Raw genomic sequence first — 20,422 nt, 5'->3', positions numbered from 1 at the left:
CCCGGCAACAATGAGGCTTTTAAGAAGGCTTGATGAAAAAAGAACAAGTATTGCCCTATTGCCGGAAATTTTTCTTCGAACCATCCGACTCTCAGTCAACATGTTTTCGATACTAGGGTACTTGATTCAACGTGCGTCACCGAAACTGTTCTAGCAAAACAAGTTGCAATTTAACAGTGCGACCCTTGCAGCAGCAGAAGGTTATCTACAACTTGTTGATTTGGTTTATCAACATGAATTTCATTCACATACAACTGGAAATCTATTTGATTTCAACTACATTTGTAGGCCGTTAAATGTGCTTGACAAGCCCACAACTTGTTAACTTCGTTTGCTACACGGTTTTTATACATGTATCAGAAGAGCGTCTGGTCGTCCGCATGTTTCCAACTATATTTTGCAAAGTCGTATCTGACTCGCCGTGCACGATCTTGGCTGAGTGCTTGTTACCCTTGCTACGGTTTGACTCGTCACCTCACCGAACCAACTGACTCATACTCTTTATCAAATCTTGTGCTCCAATTCAAAGTGTAAAGAAGTCCCTGCAGCCAAACACCAAAAGAATTACGCATTTCCCGTCTGAAATGAATTTCGTATTGCTCTGGGAACAGGAAACGCCAATTAGGGTTAATATTTGTGTTTTACTTGCTTTCGGCCAAACCAACGAGATCCAAAACAGGAAGGGTAAAGGTATGGAGCTCCGACCAATAGAGGTTTCGATTTGACAACTTCTCTTTTCAGGCGTCAGTAGATTTAATTATAGCTAAACTTTCCAATCATAAAACTCACAAATTTTGTTTTTCAATGGGTGCGAATTGTTGCCAAATTGTTGGCTTTGTATTTCTTTTTTTCCTTTTTCTTGTTCTGGTTTAATTTTGGTTAAAACAGGTAATTAAAGCTACTGACAGATAAAAACCACAACAGATAAAGTTTACGAAATACCAATAGGTGGCTTAAAGAGCACAATTATTGAAATTAGCTGTGATACTATTGTAGGGTTAGGAACTAAATTTAACGTTAACGTTAACTTAGCTTTTTAATTGTTTTTATTGTTACTATTATTATTAAACTTTACCTCATTTGTTTCAGACATTACAATGCTCTTTGTGCAGTCTATTGATATTTAGGAAGCTTTGTCTTATGTGAGTATGAGTTCTTATATTAGAAGAATTTTCATCAAAACAGTGACAGTTTTTTCATCAAAAACTTAGTTCTAAGCACATTTACTCTGTTTCACTTAACACACACAATTTCATTTGCTTGGCTTTCGGTTAGAAATTCTAATCAAATGTGCTTCAGTTTTAGGAAAGTGTGAATATGATGATGTTGTTGTTGTTGAAATTGTAGAAGTATCTGGCTACTGAATACCCTAAAATTATCAACTATGTTTAAATCCTTACTGGTTTAGATTAAATACTTCACCATCGTTAGGAGTAAATACATGATGACAGGTTTACGACTGTATTCACAATGAAGTTGATATATCGTGAAAGAAGATACGCAAACGAAAAATAGTTGAATAACATATACCAGCTATATATGGTACACATGGCCGTGGGACCCATGTGAATGTGATTCGGCAGAGTAGAACTGATTTATTCATATTTAATGTTTTGCTTTAAAACCATGTCTGTCTATCAAATGAGATATCTAACCACATCCACGGTAAACCTCTTTTCTCAGGTTTTCATGATACATACACAGTCGCTTTTTAAGACATGCTTGTGAATTCTGATCTGCCTCTGGACCGCATTTCGATTTAATCCGTTCGCACTTTTCGTTTCCCGGGGTCACATCAATAATAGCAGTCTCGTCCAAATAGTAGAGGTACCTGTCACAAATCACCAGCAATTAAATATGCTAGTAGGAAATTGTATGTAGGAATTCCTTAAACGTTGAAAACATGGCTTAAGCGTTGTATAAAATTGGGTCGTCAGTACAATCAGGTCGTCATATTAAAAATACACCAGATAACATTTGTCGCTGAAATGGCTTCTGGTTTCAAAACGATGTAAAATTGGGCGATGGCGCAAGAAGTTAAAAATGTCGATTTAAAACATCAACAACTACAATACTTTGCACTTCGATGACACATTAACGTACTTACTCGGAATTCTTTTTTAGGATTGGTTCATTTCCATAGATCACCAAGCGTCGATTGACCCTAATGATATGATCTCCCTATCCAATGAAAAAAAAACAGTTGCAATACAAGACACGATTGGCAATACAATAAGTCTCCACACTGTGGTGTTAGGCCTTTATAATCAGTATTATGCATTACCAATTAAAACACAACGTAAGATGCCCCTTAGATTAAATTATTTTTAAATGTTTTTAACTCGTTTGGGGTGTAGGCAATCTAAATCGGTCATGTGGTTAAGTCGTCTGTTTTACTCGGTTGTAAGACAACTAATTAGTCAGTGTGCTGTAATGATGTGGACTGGCTAATAAGACGTAAAAACTGACCCTTTTGGTGAAAGCCTCATCTTGACAACTCGAAAAACAGTCGCGCCTTATTTGAAAGGTTTTCGTTCCTTTAGATGTGTCTCGACCTGCATTATTCGAAACAAAGGGTCTAGCTTCTAGGAGAAAGCACTCGTCAAGCATGAAGCCCAATGCTAAAACTTCATGCTAATAGTTTGGAAACAAACGTGACATGCCTGTTATTTCGGGTGTACATGTGGCCCAATTGGCAACTGTTTCATTTGTGCTTTTTCATTTAGAAAGCAAACCATTTTTCTTTCATGTTATAACATATTCTGGCGTCGTTATCTTTTCTTAAATGTTTTGCAACTTTAATAGTACCACCTCTAATATCTGCAATAGATTTGTGCCACGTAGGAACAATTTAATAGCCCAAACCTAAAAAAATGTTTATTATCTGATTCTTCTTACCGGGTTTCGGATTTTCATCTACAGTGGCATTAAATTCCATCAAATAGATTGAATGATTTCTTACTGCTGTCACCGTTACATACAGGAGGTAACTCCTTGAACAATAAACACTGTCAACTACAAATAATACAACCAAATATTTCCTTACTAACCACACAAAATAGATAGTATATATAGTTGCTATAAAACAAGGGAAATATGTATATTTGACCAAAAATACAAGCTAAACGAAAATGAAAAGTACAAAACAACCTTGCACAAGCTTCTTTTACTCCGTCAAAACAGCTTGCATTAGCTTGTCGAGATGAGCAGGGTAGTCCCGTATTGCATTCTTTACTAAGATAAAATATATTTAACATTTTAATTTATTTGCTACTTTTTCCCACTCAGTGCCATTTAAAAACAAAAGTGCCAACGAAAACAAAAATTTGGCCATAATCTAAAAATTGGTTTAAGTTTTCAAAGTACATCATATTTCGGAAAATAATGCTCGTATAGTTTGCAATGGTAAACGGTTGACATGCTTATATCAACAACAATAGATGTCATGGCAAACAATAACTGTTTCAATAGCTGTTTTGATAATCCTATTGTAGGTTACAACTAGTGTTGTACTGAAAACTCATGTAACCTAAGTTATTGGTGCGAATTTGGCCGTTTTTAAGAATTTCGACCATCCTGTAATGGAAACACAATTGTTTGCCTGGCAGCAAAATTTACGTTTTCACGTCAAAACCCTAAAGTACGACTTTGCGTGAAGTCACACATAATTTGGAAAATTCGGACATCTTTTTTTGGCGAAAAAGGCGAATATTCGATTTTGGGTCAAATTTAATTTAGCCAACATGGTGCATGACTTGATAACTGACATTACTTACTTCCAGTCTCGAAGATAAATGCAACTTGAATCATGCATCACGGATTGACGTGTTCTAAAATAAAAAAAATGTTTGTCTCTTAATCACGGGTCAGCAACTATATAACGCCGAGTGCCAATTTGGGACTTGTGTCAAAAAAAATCAAAAAGGTTTCGCATACATTCTTGTGTTTAATAATGGTTTGTGCCATCATCGCAAACAAACTGTAAACAAGCAATAAATTGTATAAAGTACAACAAGTAAGTTACAACAAATTTGTTTAAAGTCAAACAAAAACTAATTGAAGGGCTTCTGTGAGCCACGAAAAATCACTTCGCGTGCCAGGGTTTGCCAACCACTGATTTAAACGAAAGTCCAACGACCGAAAAAGGCCTAGAGTCTAGGTCTAGGGCCTAGACTCTAGGCCCTAGACCAGGGGTCTCAAACACGGGGCCCGCGGGCCGCATGCGGCCCTCCAAGGGTTTTTGTGCGGCCCGCGAAGGTACTTTTAGAAGTTATGTGTTTTACTCGGGTGGAATACCCTGTAAAACCAGTGAGTTTACATGATATAATCATTCTCTGATAGTGGTATTTGCAACGTTTAAATGGCATGATCAAAATAGTCCATCTTCAGAATCAGTAATTGCGATTGTTGTGTCACTGTATGCCATTGTTTCAACACAAAGCAATAAAGCAGAGTTGGCTCTTTCACTTTGCTACACTGTATGTTTGTGTGTTATTTATTACAATATTGTTTTTTTAATACTATAATGGGATTACTCGAAATTTGAGAGGACTGTCTCAACTGCCAACAGAATCAGTCAGTAAATTAGAAAGTAGGAATATATATTTCGCCTAATAATGGCATCATCAGTTCCTGAAAAACGCAATAGATCAACACCAAAATATCAAGAATGTAAAACAAACACAATGTTCTAAGCAACTCAACAACGCGAGTGTCGCCAAACACAAAATCGTTAAAAACCTTGCAAACCCAGCAACGCCTGGAAAGCCTAAAGGTAACACCTGTGAAAAGCTGGCAAGACCTACACCGTGGACAAAAGTAAAGAGAAAAAGGGGGGTGGCAAAAAGAAACCAAGGCGCTCGCAACAGTACTCTTTAAACAATTTGCACAGTTATCGTCGGTATGCATGGCGGCTGTTGGAGGTTTAGATATTGCCCATCCACGACAATTTATAATGGGATTAATAAACATTTCCTTTTTAATCACGCAATATGTTTGTTGTCATGTCACACTGTAACAAATGTTTCGATAGTGCGGCCCTCGACTTACTTAAAAGTTTGTTTTTGGCCCTCAAAGCAGTTTGAGTTTGAGACCCCTGCCCTTGACCATGGTTTGACAACCTTTTCAGCGGCGCGTGCCCATTTGCTTGTTATTTCCGTGTGATAATGGCTTTGCGTGCTAACATTTTTGTGGGTAATAGTGATTTTTGCCAACTAATTTCAATAGTAAGCAGAAAGTAGAGTGTTATGTGCTTGTAGGCTGGATTTTAAGACATTGGCATGCTAAAAAAAACTGAAAACAAACAGTAAGTACTTCTACATAAACACGCAAATCGATTGGCGTGCCGAGAAAGATTACCTTGCCGACCCCAGCTGGCCTAGATTGTAAAAAGGTACTGTTTTGGATTCTTTTCTCGAAACAACGAGACAGATATTGACTCAAGTTCATACTTTACTACTTATCTATTATATTTTCGCTTTTATTGCACGAGTGTTTACACACAAAGTGTGTATTTGTTTGTTGATTGTACATTAGGGTTTGGATCGAAAAGTTGAGCTAGCATACAAATTCGATTTGACCCTTGAAGTAGGCAAAATAAAACAAAATAATGAAACACCTCTGCCTTGAGCCTAACCGTAGTTAAATATTACTTGTGCACATTCGAGACCTAATTATCCCGTAAACGTAAACAAACTGTTGCTGCTGTGCATAATCTATTAACAAATATGTAGCCCTTCCAGCGGTTTTGATTATAGTCGTCGTGGAACATACATTCTCAGACCAACACGTTTATGGTGACTTACTTTTTGTTTTTGTTTTATGTCATTATATACCCTGATGAAGGTGTCTCGTATAGGACAACGAAACGGCGGCATGTTATATTAAAAACTGCTGAAAGAGCTACAAATTTGTTAAAAATTATCCCGTGTTATAAAATACCCCGAACGCATAGTCCCAAAACAAAGCTGTTTGTAATGCACACCGTCATCGGGCTTCGGGCTCGGGCCTTGTGAAACTTAGTTTTAAAGAAATGTGAAACTTAAATCTAGGTTAGATCAAAGTACATATAAAACAGGATCCCTCTATGTTTTAGACTTCTACGACTGGACAGCTTTTGCTTCGTATAGACTTTGGGCACAACAATGGGAACAGGTCCCTTAAAACTCCAGCCACATCACCTGCACTTTGGACAATCTCCTTCCAAACATTTACATATCTTTTTCGAACCTTCTGCCCCGTTAAAACAAGGTGCACGAAGCTCCACGCGACTGCCCAGGCCGTAAAATTTCGAGCAAGAAATCTGAATGCAAAAAACAAACTATAAATCTAATAACACGAGTCAGAAAATGTTCATCGTAAAACATACATAATGTTATTCTTATTTCACATTTTTCAACCACAAAAGCGCTTTAAAAATTAAGCCTGTTGGTGTAGTTAAGCCTATTGGACCTATTTGGGCAGCAAAGCCAGTTTTAGTTTACTAGCAAATTGCAAGGATCCTTACCTCGGGGTTGTAATAATCGTAGACCGTCACAGCAACAGGCTGGGGATTTTCAACATTACTTTCTCGTTTCAGTTTAAAGGTCAAAACGGTGTCATTCTGGTTGATTTTGCTTAGATAGAATTTCACCGAGTTGTGGGTGATTTCGTATCTGTCGGCTGTTGGTGCATAAAATTCACAATGTCAAAAGTTTACTATCAATTTGGTTTCCAAATTCGGTTTTGATATAGGTTCGTTTGAATTAAAACACAAAGCCTTCTGAAAAATAGGTTTTTAAATATTTGTCAAATTTCGCAAACATTTTTTATGCATTGAAAATTTATCTAATGCCGACATCGCTAGAAACAAGCCTACTAAACATTAAACAAAACAAAGCCATTGTTCAAACCAAACCTATGCCGTCTACAAGCTTTTCGTTCAGCAAGTTATCAATGCTTTCTTCCACAGGTATATAACCAGAAATGAGACCGACATCGACAATGGACATGTTGGCATCCGGGTTTTCTAGTTTTCGAACGTTGAGCTGCGCGGAAAACCAAAAGTCTATTACCAATGGCAAAACGATGGGGGGAAACTTAACAGGTATTTTAGGCATTTATGACATGAATTAAGACAAAAAATAATAAGTGTCAACTTCACAATACAATTTACCTTGAGTTTAAGATAAGTTTGTGGGTCGTCGATGTCCTCAGGATCACTATCGTCACTTGTAGTGACAGTAATTTGGAACTGACAATTTTTGCTATCCCTGTTTTCCCTCCAAGTGCATCTGTACGACATCGACCCCTCCCCGTCTCCTGAAAAATTGGCAGAAAATTACTTTTACAAGAAATCGAATGTGGCACAATTGTTTTCAAGAAATTAATTTTGACGCATTTTTTTTCAAGAAATTAAATTTAGCACAATATTCCATTTTTCAAGAATATTAATTTGGTACATTTAAAATTTTTTGAAAAGTGGTGAAACAAGCGTTTTTTTTTGTTGTCCACAGTTTGGCATATTTTGTTAGATGGCTACCCACCCGTAACGTTAACGTTTATTCTCGCGCCGATAACATCGTTCGGCACGATTCGTTCGTATTGCAAGGCCTGATTTGAATCATTCAAATGCAACTCAACAGGCGAATTACTCCAGGATGTTCCAGGCTCGACTGTGGTGATTGTCAGATTCATATTTGTGGGAGGTGGTTTCTGTAACACAACTTTACGTATAAATAAGCAAAGTTTAGACTTATAAGACGATTGATTGCAGACGTTATTTTCATACAGCTCTGTATTTCAGAACTGATAAAAAAATCATCCTCGTAAGAAACAGATATGAACAAATAAATTTTCAATTAGAAAATATAATTTAAGTTAATTAAATAATGCCTGCGCCTCGTTGAGATGCCGTAGAAATGCCTCAACCTTGTTCTTAGCAATGACACAAAAAATGTCGTCAACATATCGCCGCAAATGTTGGTAAGGCTTTTTTCTCAAGCGCTTCCATTGTCATGTTTGCGACAAACACAGAGACCGGGGAACCCAAGGCACAGCGACGATTATCTACATTTGCCAACCCACCAAGATTCTGGCGGCGATATGTTGACGACATTTTTTGTGTCATTGCTAAGAACAAGGTTGAGGCATTTCTACGTACGGCATCTCAACGAGGCGCAGTCAGGCATTCGGTTTACCATGGAACTCCAATCGGTAAACTGTCTTCCATTTTTAGATGTTCAAGCTATTTTTAGATGTACTCGAGAGTGTACCACATTAAGCCAACGAGTACCGGCCGGTACCTCATTTTTCGATCTCATAACCCCACATACCGGAAAAGTGAGATGGTTTGTTCCCTAAAAGATCAGGCACGACGCTTTGCACACATAGCGACGACTACGAGGCGGAACTGGCTAAGGTTCGCAAAGCCTTGAAATTTAACGGCTACTTCAACTGAATTCTCCGTGATCGACGGGCAACTTCTCCCAAACAGGTGACCCATCCAAAAACAGAGGAATTTGTGACACTTTCGTACATACCGAAACTGACGGATATTATACGGCGTATGTTGCGTGACTTCGGCGTAGCGGTTGGCGTCCAACCTGCCAATACTCTCCCCAAGCTACTGAGTTACCCCCAAAAAAACAATCAACACCTTTGAACAACGAGGTGTTCTATATTCTATTCCCTGCGCCGAGTGTCTGTTAATATATTTCGGGGAGACTGGAAGGTCCCTCAACACCCGCCGAAAAGAATATCAACGGGATGTTGCCAACAACGACACGAAGAAGTCGGCCCTCTCCAATCACGCGGTATCACAAGGCGACCGTATTCATTTCAATGCGGCGTTTGCTGTGGCAAGGGAGCCTGACTACAGAAAAAGACTATTTCTTGAGTCATGATATATTCACCAACGGGGCAACACAATGAACATCAAACAGACGTGATGTTTTCAGCGTGCTACAGGCACCTGCTTAAAGATTAGAGGCCCAATCATTCGTTATCGCGCGGTGTTTTTGTTGCCTTGTAACGTGCTTGCGTTCCATTCTTTTTTCCTTTGTTTATCGTGCACTGTACTGGTCGCTTTCAGTGTTATTTGCCCTGATGAAAACGACCTGTGTAGGACGTCAAAACGTCGGAATAAAATTACTTTTGCCAGAAGAGCTCTAAAAAACTTGATATTATGCCTGGCAGCAAACGCTTATAGACAGACATTTAAGTTAAAACTGCTCTTCGAAAAAGATGAGCATTATAATAAGCATACAATGCCAATCCTGGGAACTAAAAACCCACAGTGCATTCAATTTGTAAACGTTTGTAAAAAAATAATAATGTTAGAATTATTTTGTCACATAAATTTAATACTTACAATTGCGTCAATCCACTTCATGTATTCGGCAGAAGCTTGTAGAGCCAACACTGTTGCTTGGGTTGTGTATGATGCACCAAAACTATCCCTCTGCTCAACCAGCCAGAGAGCCATCTTACGCAATCGTTCCTTTTCCTCCACGCTCGCTAAAAAATACAAAAATTAGAGAACTCATATTTCATTTACTCGTGAACAACATTAAAACTGTTTTTTTCGAATCGATTTGTTCACAAAGACATGCTTCTGAAAATCAGACATATTATTTTTTTAATAGCATGAATGCAACTAAAACACATAATGCCAATGAAACAATGAATTGTGTTACATATTATTTGCCAGTAATTGCCGATTTCTATTGATTTCCGCTTTTCCTCGCTACAACTTGTGTTGCAATCTATTGCGTTGTGTGACGTAATAAACGACTGCCAGTTTTGTGTAATAACGCAACGTAGTGTGGTTCTTTTCGTTGCTGACTTCCGTGGAGCACGGTGCTGCGTCGGTTAAATTAGAAAAACCGTTTATTGTCGTGTTGACGATTATTGGTGAGCGACTTTGTGCATATGTGTGTAATGACTCCAAAATGTGAACTATACTATAATAAATTCGAACTGAACTGCAATGGTCATTACGCTTTGGAATAGTTGTACTGTATGTGTAATTGGGTTTGGACAAGGGTGCTTAAGTTGCATTTTGTTTACGCAGTATTCCTGTTTTTTCCTCACATGAAGCGTGACTTATTCCTGTACTGTCGCACAACATAGCTTGGCAAAAACTGTGAGTGACGTCATAAAGGCACATTGTGGAGATTTACGTTATTGTACGTTTAAGTATATGTACCAGTAATTGCTGCGAGTTGAATGCCCGGGCTATTTACTCTCTCCGGTTACTACAACAGTTGGTAAGATTTGTGCTATATTTATGCATTTAAAGCGCAGTTTGTTAATGTCATGCTTTATGCAGAACCGTTTCCTGTCGATTTTCATCGTATCCTATCGTCCTCTTTTTCCTGCATTCAAATAACTCTCCTAATAAGATTATCAAACACCTATCTGTGCGGACTGCTTGTTGAAAGCCTTTAGGAATCGCGTTTCAATTCTCTCCTAGTGTGACGTTCCGCGCTATAACCGGCGCGCATTCACGGGTCGTTACAAATTGGGTAGGCCAGCATATTACACATACATATTTGCACAGTTTAAGAACTGAATAACAATGAATTAGCTTATTCCTAAACAACGAGCGCCAAATTTTCGGTCAGCGGGGAAAAAATGATTGCAAATGTAATATAAGTCCTCTAACCAGTTGTTTTTACAATGTTTTGTCAACGGACAGTAGCGCTATCACAGAGAAATTAGCAGTACCTGCAACCAGGTTTTTTTTTAAGGTTTGGTTTGGGTGACCGCTAAGTAGTTTTAAGAGACCGCAAGTGTTTCATTTAGATACCAAAAAATAGCCATATTTGCTTAAACGAATTGCAAGTCCAAATTTTGGGAAACCGCAGGAGAAATTTGGAGAAATCAAAACACCTTAAAAAAACACTGCCTGCAACCATGTGCCAAAGGACTTTTGATGCATAATTTTTTCTACAGGGTCAGGCAAAAGTTGAAATAAAGATAAAACATACATGTTAAATTTACATCGAACTATGAAGCTTTCAAACTTATGTTTTATCAACCAAACCCCTTACTCTTCTAAGCTTTTGTCAATATTTAATAATGCATGCAGTGGATATTTACTGTTTTACTTACGCAACGTAAGTAACGATGCATTCATTTATACGTACCAACATCAGAGGTTAGGGCGATTTCGGTCAGAAGGGCATAAGATGTTGTCTCAACCATTGCTGCCCGACCAAGAGATCCATTACAGTAAATGCGCTCCGTCGTTTCTGTGCACAATTCTCTCAGCCTAATTACAGGGATGTTTTAGGGGGTTTGAGAACCTTGAATGTTGCACAACGCCTTAGTTATTAAAATGTTCATTTTATCTGCGCCACAAGTAAAACCTTATTTATAGGTAATAAAATACAAAAAGAAAATAGGAATTTATATTAAAGAACATTATTGAAAATAAGACTCCACAAAACTAAACCTACTTCAAGTTTTTTTTAGGTTTATGTATTTTTTCTCCCTAACACCGGAACTGCGCATTTTTCGCCATATTTTTATAAACACATAGATACACTGCCAACTGGCAACTATAGTTTTTTTATATCACACAATAAAAAATATGGTTTATTACTAGTTGATGGTATGCTAACAGCCAAAGTTACCTGTTATTCCAACTGCGTGCATGTGACAAATTACTTCCACTGACTGCAAGTCCGTATGTTGTTACAGCTAAAACATAGGTGTTGTTGATGTGAGACGCAAACTGGCCTTGAACATATCCCAAGGCACGTTGCTTTGCCGTACGAAGATTCTCCTCCAAATGAGGACAATCAGCCCGGTCAGCCATTCCTAGCGTCACAGCCACGTGTGCCGTCATCGAAATTTCCTGCGCCAAAATCGGGTTAGAATTTGTTTATAATGACAGATATATTTTCCCGACAGGGCCAAATTTCACTTTTCAAAGTTTTCCCTGCTGCATCGAAAATCATAAGAACTTATTCATGTCTTGTAGTACAAACACTGCTTGTTTTAGTTTTGAAGCAGAGTTCTTCAATAGTGACGAACAGATTTGTCTCGTGTCAAGGTCAAACATAATGTCCAACGCCTCAATAAACACTCGGTCGACAAAGGCATTTAACCTGTGGCATCGAGCAATAATATTTTAAGGATAGGTAGTTGACAAAGGTGGTCCCAGGATAGGCAAAAAAACAAACAAGTATAATGCTTTAAAGTTAGCTTTAAAGAGAATATTATGCTCGCACACCCACCCACCAAATGTTCGGCAATGAACCGCGATACATAGCCCATGCTCGTTTATTAACCCGATCTGATCGGTGCCCTTGCTGAATCTCATAGCCTGTTGACAAAAGATTTTGTAAGTATTCACTAACCTCACGCTTAGACAAACTTAACTAGCTAACTTATTTACCCCATGCGATTTTGGCAATAACGCTTTAAGCATAAAGTCTCATAACTACGCCAGGACATATTACCTTGTCGAATATACTTGATCACTTCTTGTTCTTCGGGTCCACTAGACACCACTTGTCCGGTGGCAAGTCGGTATTTATGCACAAAAACAATCGGAGCAACTTTCACTATTACTTGTTACCCACAACCAGTCGGTTTATAAATTAGTTTTTGCAGGTTGTTGAATTTTTTTGTTATCGGATCCGGCACCCCTATGGGTCCCATGATGTTAGCTAAGAGAAAATAGTCGATTTTTAGCAATAGATCAATCATACTCTTAGTTCAGTGGTTCCCAACCTTTTTCAACGAATTCTTCATTTAACAAATCAAAATATTTTCAATCTTCCCCCAATAGATTAGGTAGTGCCACTAACACCATACCTCACGGCATACCCACACTAATTTTCGATAGGTTGCGCAACAACTTGCATTATTTTTATAGCAGCTAAAGAGCGGTAGGGTTAGGATGCAAGTTTTTAAAAATTTTACATTAGAAACTAAGTTTTATTGCTAGTTTTATTGAATTGTGAATGCTTGCACCTTACCCTAATAGCCCTAACCGTATAAGACAATTTTAGAGATATGTCGTTTTAAATGGCTAAAATGCTCTTCACCACCTATCAAATATTCTCCAAATGTGGGTCTGCCGTGAGGTATGGTGTTAGAAGATTTTCCAATAGATTACATAGTAGGTCATACTACAATTGGGTATTTTATCACTTCATAGGTTATATTTCCAGAGCTGAATTGTCTATTTACAACCACATGTAAAAAATATAGCTAATTCCTCCCCTAAAGTTTTTGAATTCCTCTTGGGTGAAATTCCTCCCCGGTTGGATACCACTGACATAGTGGAACAGCAATTCGTTTTACCGTATGCGTAAATCCTGCACTTGCGAGTCTGTGGCTGAAAATCGTCATCAATGATGAAATTAAAGGTGAAGTTTTTGGGAGGGTCGAGCACAAAGGTGTTGGAACTTTCGTTTATCATACCCATAGGCTGCAAAACATTACAAACAGTTGTTATATTTGGCTTAATGCTTGGCACCACTAGATGGCGAAGACCTCTATGAGCAATTTCTTGTTGAGCGCGTCGTTTCCCACCCCCGAGTTGGCTGTCATTTCGATCCAAGCGGAATCATTCTGTACTCCAGTTTTAATTGGCATTACAGTAATGTAGGAAGATTTAGCTGAGTTTCCGGGCACCGTCAAAACGGCAATCGGTGTCATTTTTTCTATAATAATAGAATTTGTTATAGGGGTCGTTGGAGACTTAAATTTTTAAGGGTATATGGAGAAAAATATGTTGCTTTATTAATAAGGTATAAACTGCGTGTTAAAAATTATATTTTACCAGAGTTATAAATCGGGCCGGGCTTTTCGGAAGTCTGAATCGGCCTGACTTTGCACTCCGTCACATTTGTGTTATAACTTTTCCTTAATAAGTCTTGATTTGGGAGCAAATTCTTTCTTTACTTTAAACAAAAACTTATGGTTCGGGCTGTTTATGTTTGCACTTGGTTCAGGATTCGGCCCGCTTATAACTCTGTTTTAATCGCGAAGGAAAATTTGACACGCCAACGAAGCAAATTAGTTGCCGTCTTACTTGCTGGATATTTGGAACACAGGCCTTCTGAGTGCATCATCCTTACATTAACCTGTATGAAACAATTTTAGGAGCATTTGTGGTGTTGGGATTCTGTTCTTTGGAAGTCAGCGCACTGTTTACCTGAATTTCGTTAGGATTGTAATTAAAAACCGAATATCGAATATTGGTCTGCTCCATAAAGCGGATGGAATATGGAAGATAGAGTTGGATAAAGACCGTTTTAAAAACAAGAACTTGAGCAGGTCTGGCAATACAAAATCCTGCAAAAAAATTCACAAAAGAAATACCATACCGGAGACTGAAGGAAAAAAACATAGACAAAAAATAATTTATGAAAAACATTCAGTCATTTGTCCTGAAGACTGAAAAATATATTTCTCTCCAACAACATCATCAGCATCTTATTCAAATAGAACTAGCTGGTTGATTCTATTTTTAAAGTTTTATGAAATAAAAGTATTGAAATAAGCTTTTAAACGTATCGTTGTTACATACGTTTTTTAATGGTAGCCTACTGTAAATTAAGATTGTCTGCGTCTGTTTTGCAGCCGCTTACCTTGATTGCTCGAACTGAAGGCATTAAGTTCAAAGGTGCTGATGCTTGCAGGAACAGGTCTGTTTCTATGCCATTCACCGTTGTTACTGTGGAGAGATTAATGAGAAAAAATATGACTTATCTATTAATGTCTTTTTATTAAATAAATTGATCTTTATACAGTTGTTACCATCAGTGGTCATTGGCTACTAAAATTCTTTTGCAAATCATCAAACCAGATGTGCCTTTTTTAAGAAAACAAAATTAAATTACGTAAAAGCAAACGTCGCAAACGCACATTCAAAAATAACCAAGACATGAAAAATGTCCAATACAAACTATACACTGAAAGCTCTTTGTTCGAAATAAGATGTTCAAATTTTTGCAATCTGAACCTGCCGAAAAAAGGAAGAAAAAAACCCTTATTCGTCCTTCCGATTTAATTTGTTGGTTTCAATTATTTGCCTTAAAAAATCAGTAATCCAGAGCCAGTTTTCATCGAAGTTTTTTCTTTGTTTTCGCTGGAGGGCACTGGAGACAGTTTGGATTTGGTTTGATCTTCCGAAGGACCATCTAAATGTTAACAATTAAATGCAGTTGATGTTGCAAACATAATGTAAAACATTGAAACAAAATGTAAAACATTGAAAACTTGTGATAGACAGTCATATTATAATATTACCACCATTGCAATCGCGTGTTCGTTAAGACAAAGTTAAACACACTGTTTAAACATTTACAGTTAATATTTTCTTACATAACCACCAGAAAAGGCTTCACAACGACGTAAACTGTTTTTAGCAAAGCGTAGAGTTTGATTACCGCCTGCGTTCTGTCTCACGACATTTACGGAAGAAAGATAAGGCGCACTCCACACTGCCAGTATTATCAAGGACACGATCCCGCCTTTTACTGCATGTTTCGTCGCCATAGCTTACAAACTCCCCGTGCAGTTGGCAATCTTTCGTGTGGAAATGCGAATCTTAAAAATACATTTAAATACGAAAAGTAAACGATACAGTTGCCCCCAAAACATACGCTTTTAATCCACTTCTTACCGAAGTCAGTTTCTGCCGCATCTAAATCCAATTGACGCTTTTGTCTGGACACCGGTCGGGCACAAACTGGGTGAGTGTACCTGGTTGGGCGAATAGCATTAGTGACGACAAAAAGGCCTGCTTCCTAGAAAGTAAAAAACAACAACATTGCGATATCACCCTAAAAATCTGCAAAATTAAAACTAAAAGGGAAGGGGAAAAGGGGGAAACATACCGTAATTATTGGCTTTTTAACAATCCACTACCTGAAAAACGTCCTTGTTGTTGCTTCCGCCCTCGCGAGAACAAGCACTGTCGTACTGTTGCATTTTGCTCCACATTACGTCGCGCGTCAGACGACTGCCGTTGTATACAAAGTAAGCTGCGCGATCCACCGCCCATAAATGAAAATGTGCGTTCGGATTGCCTTGAACAAAAATCTTAAATCATACTGTTTTTACCAAAAGTCAACGGAAATTGAAAAAGTCTAAAATTGCATGCCGGATAAGCCCACTAAATGCCAAGCTCCGGTCTCACCCACAAGTCCCTCCAAGCCTATTCTAATTTTTAAAACTTTTTTTGAAAAACTAACACAGTTAGGGCTATTGGGGTTTGAGTAAGGGTCTGTAATTAAAATAACAGTTTTATCTTGTCTCCGATACCCGGCTTAGCACGGGCTAAGTGCACTACGCTAACCAAGCTATTTTATTTTATTTTTGTATAGGTTTACATGTCGATAAAGTTAAGAAGAATTTGTAAAAGAGCAAAAATCGTCAATAGTCCACTATGGTGAATTAATTTGCGTTCGCCAACCCAAATGCTTCAATCTAAAAAGTGGAAAAAATAAACAGTTTGAAAAATCTATGATGTGATTTGTGGCAGGCACCCTAACCTCGTGTCCGAACTTGTATAGTTTCATCCGGCGCGTTTTCTGTCTCGATAGAGAGTTCCTGTAACGGCAATTAATTTTACATTTACTTTGTTCAAAATAAAAGTAGATCTGGTTATGCCCCAATAGTTGTGAAAGTGGAATAATTTTAACTCTGGAACCGCCCGTTAGGTGTGCATTTTGTTCCAAAATTTCAACCCTAATCGTCAGAATTTAAAGTTAAAAAAGTTGGGCTACGCAAGCGGTCATATCAGTGGTTCTCAAACTTTTTTTTTTTTTTTTTGGTTGCGTCGCCTCTGGAAAAGTTTTCTGGACTTGCGACGCACCAGCAAATAAAAGGTAATGGGGAAACTTATCAATAAACAGTTAATTTAAATCTATTAAACAGCACTTAGAGAACAATTTTAGTTTCGACAAAGTTATAAAACTGCACTCAACACTTTTAGTGCACCCGGCAATCACGTGCGGACTTTTGATCAAAAACATTTGAGGTAAAACGTCAATCCGCACTTTACGCAAAAAGTATTTGGACGTACATATACGTCAACCGCACTGAAACTTCATTTTTATGAGATAAACTGAGTTCAGCCACGAAACGGAAATATTCTGCGACGCCCTTGGAAAATTAAAACGACTCACCAGGGCGTCGCGACGCACAGTTTGAGAACTACTGGGTTATATGATAGGAAACAGAAATAAAACAAAAAAAATTCATGTAACAACGACACAGGCATAACAAAAAGTACTGTAGAAAAAATGACTTCCTAGACTATATTTGATATTCCTAGCCACTTTGACAAAGTAAAACACATTTAGCCGTTACATTCAGCACGTACCGTCCCTGCACACACGTCAGTGACATCGAACCACATGGAATTAGAAATAAGTTCGTTGCCCCGCATATAGTACGCCACCAAGCGAGCAGAAGGAACCATTTGATGAGTGACGCGAATATCTAACGTTTTGTCACCCTTCGTAGACTTTGGTATGTGCCCTTGACCCACAATTTGTCCCTTGGAGACAATCTGTAAAAAACACAGAAACCATTTTTTAAGTCATGCCAATTTGGTAACAAAGCAAAAAAAACGCTTAGCCAAAATCATTTTGTTTTAGTCCATTAGAATGTTCAACTTACGCAATATCGAATGTCACCACGTACATCATCTGGCTCAAATCGCAACTGACCCACAAAATCATCTCCAACAACAGCACTCCTGCAAAGGATATGAAACAGCAATTACAAGCAAATCTGTCGAGACTTGATTTGAACAAGTTAACAAATTAATTATTAGATTGAAGTATATCATCTCCATAAGGAAATCCATGACCACAAAACAAGAGGTTAACATGTTTAAACAATAATATGTGCAGAGGATATAATCACGTCTAAATTGCGATAGTATGGTTGTAGTACGAACTTCTGTTTTGAAGTAATAGACATGAACGCCGTGGCATCGTGCTTTTGTGCAGTAAACGTGGTGTTGAACTGGCCTTCCTGGTTACCAGTTTTTAGCTGCACAAATAAAAAAAATTGATTAAAGTAAAACTATTGCAGTGTTATTTTAAAAACAGCTTGTGCTGCACTGTCCTGTAAATACCAATAGATAAAATAAAAAACAACTTTTCCAAATGATAAATTAGCTCAACGCTGTGCAAAAACGTGACATATGCGTTTAAACACATTTTAACCTAAATGAATGCAAATCTGATACAATGCTTACAATATGTTGATTAGGGGATTTGTGCATGTGCCAATTTATCTAAAATTAAGCGGGTCATTCTGTGTCTTAATAAATTTCATTCTACAACCCAAAGTGTTTCGTTTAAAGCATTTAATTAATCTGGTACAGCATATTTTTGAAGTTGTCACACACAGCATCAGTGTGTTCTAAATTAAAAATCAAAAACTTACTGACTTAGTTACTTACTGCTATAACTGACTTAGTTACTTACTGCTATGATCATCTCTGGTATGTCGGTCGTATCAAAATCAATTGTTACTTTTCCTTCCCCATCGGAATCTTGTGTTTTGAATATGTTTCCAACTTATTCAAAATATATTATTTTATTAAATTTTACGTCCAAAGCAAAAAGCACAAAATCAAAAAATCGGAAATCGGCCCATATTTGAGCAACACAGGTGAATTGTAAGTTTAAACTCAAGAGTGGATCTGGCTCACTTTTTATTAAAAAAATACAACTGATATGTTTTGTTTTTTTGGTTTTTAAAAGCCAGACTGTCCTTGTAGCGATATATACTTAATTAACCACCTTGCTAGGATGTAATTAGGTTTTGTTTACAAACGCAATTAATTGGTTTCAACTAACCAGTGATGTGGACTGGAATGTCTGGAAGCGGTTGCAACGTTACGGCATCCAAGACATCGGCCTGAAAACAAACATCCATTTTACTCAGAAGTTTTCAAAAAAGAAAAAAAAAAACTTTTGCCCACTTACCTTTACTTCATACACGATTCCTGGGTTGAAATATCGCGAGCTGCGGTCAGTTTTAATGACGTAGGGCGAACTTGTAAACCTGATACCGGACGCAATGTCGGTCTCGTAAATGCTTTCAGCTTGGCCTGCAAAGCAATTTAGAGACTCAAAAGGAAGTTATTCAGTTCGTAATTAAATGATACGCTGACTTGTATGGTCCCATTGACAATTTGCATGTTTTGGGTTAAGTTGAGTTTAATTCGTTTGGTATAAGAAAACACTGCAACACAATTACACTAGACCAGGGAACTTTTTTACTGCGGGCTGGATAAGTTTAATAATAATTCGCGCGGGCCGGATAGTTTACATGCCCTAGCGCCGTCTTTGCGAACTTAGACCGCAAGGCGATTTTGATAGGGGCGCCAAGATATGGTCTTTCTATAATCCCATTAAAAATCTGGTGATGCGACTATTAAATTGTATAGTTAGTCTCATCTTACAAGCAATGCTACAAGCTCTATTACGTAACAAGTGACCAAAGAAAGCAATTGTTTGCGCACAATTAACACTTTTAGTCTTGTTTGTGACGCAACAAACTGGCTTTGGGTCAATCCTGGGCGATGTAATCCCATAAAACAAGGTAATATCAATTCTACATATCGCGACAGGAAAACTTTTGTAAGAAGTAGATTATTTTTTTTAATGTTACAAAGTTATTAATGCGATTTGACAAACCAAAAAATGTGGTCGCGGGCCGGAGTTTGGTGACCCCTGCACTAGACCAATTACTTATAGAAATTGCTGTGCATGTTGAAACGTTTTAGGAAGAAATAGTAAAGGCCACATTTGATCGACCACAGCTAAACGCGATGCAGTTACATCGCCTTTAAAATCGCCATATGACTATTGCTTACTTTTGAAACTAATGTCACACAAAATCTTTGGCGTTTAAGTATTTCTCCAACGATGCGCGGTGAAGGCCTCCTAAGTCGTTGGTGACCAGACATGTATTGCTTAAAATATTTCACTTTCAAATTCGCGGAAAACTGTGTCCAGCGCGTAAAAGGGTATTAGAATGCAAACTTACCAGTCACCGCTACTTCCACAGTAAGAGAAGCACCTTCAGCAACAAGATCGTCCATGGTTTCACCTTCACCCAGGGCGTTGGTTATTACATCTGTGCTGATCTCAAAGCGTTTGCGACCGCTGACGATTCCCGCCTGCACAACGATAAAATTTTATATCGCACATTGCATCTTCAAAACATGTAGATATTTTACCCTTTGTGTGAAACGCGCCGGTTGACGATAGATTTGCACAGTTGTAGATGCTTCGTCACCTCGCACAAGGTTGACGAACAAAAAGTAAGAGCCAGTAACCCTTTTGCCATAACTGTATTCGGCGTTGATTGTTCCACTGACAAAATTGGTTGTGGGCAGAACGAAATGTCGGTCCATTTTCAATTTGACGTTAAATGTTGGCAAAGCTGG

General features: G+C 37.9%; 2 protein-coding genes and 1 long non-coding RNA gene across 3 annotated transcripts; all 3 read right to left on the bottom strand.

Moving 5' to 3' along the window:
* Window positions 1-1,447: 1,447 nt before the first annotated feature.
* LOC145229929 (complement C3-like) lies at window positions 1,448-11,829 on the bottom strand. The gene is made up of 14 exons (XM_080095270.1): window positions 11,619-11,829; window positions 11,130-11,254; window positions 9,350-9,495; window positions 7,524-7,692; window positions 7,154-7,299; window positions 6,896-7,025; window positions 6,506-6,660; window positions 6,180-6,301; window positions 3,777-3,830; window positions 3,151-3,234; window positions 2,899-2,993; window positions 2,470-2,555; window positions 2,108-2,181; window positions 1,448-1,831 (listed from the first exon to the last, which is right to left on the bottom strand). The coding sequence occupies exons 1-14, from the start codon at window positions 11,801-11,803 to the stop codon at window positions 1,651-1,653; spliced, it is 1,752 nt and encodes a 583-aa protein (XP_079951396.1). The 5' UTR covers window positions 11,804-11,829; the 3' UTR covers window positions 1,448-1,650.
* Window positions 11,830-12,020: 191 nt separating this feature from the next.
* On the bottom strand, window positions 12,021-12,691 carry LOC145229930 (uncharacterized). The gene is made up of 3 exons (XR_013860517.1): window positions 12,450-12,691; window positions 12,229-12,313; window positions 12,021-12,095 (listed from the first exon to the last, which is right to left on the bottom strand). It is a non-coding gene; the product is annotated as an uncharacterized LOC145229930 (long non-coding RNA).
* A 486-nt stretch (window positions 12,692-13,177) lies between these two features.
* On the bottom strand, window positions 13,178-20,412 carry LOC145228170 (venom factor-like). The gene is made up of 18 exons (XM_080093172.1): window positions 20,213-20,412; window positions 20,020-20,152; window positions 18,954-19,078; window positions 18,825-18,885; window positions 18,450-18,541; window positions 17,915-18,009; window positions 17,632-17,710; window positions 17,333-17,521; window positions 16,500-16,557; window positions 15,874-16,034; window positions 15,629-15,752; window positions 15,393-15,552; window positions 15,036-15,143; window positions 14,592-14,677; window positions 14,156-14,295; window positions 14,033-14,084; window positions 13,492-13,661; window positions 13,178-13,426 (listed from the first exon to the last, which is right to left on the bottom strand). Exons 1-18 carry the CDS (start codon window positions 20,387-20,389, stop codon window positions 13,178-13,180), a joined length of 2,259 nt encoding a protein of 752 aa, XP_079949298.1. The 5' UTR covers window positions 20,390-20,412.
* Between the last annotated feature and the right edge of the window lie 10 nt (window positions 20,413-20,422).

The sequence above is a fragment of the Phallusia mammillata genome, chromosome 5 (assembly GCF_965637545.1).
Source record: "Phallusia mammillata chromosome 5, kaPhaMamm4.hap1.1, whole genome shotgun sequence".
Taxonomy (NCBI): Eukaryota; Metazoa; Chordata; class Ascidiacea; order Phlebobranchia; family Ascidiidae; genus Phallusia; species Phallusia mammillata.
The sequence above is the reverse complement of the archived record's forward strand: the minus strand, read 5'-3'. Positions and strand labels throughout refer to the sequence as shown.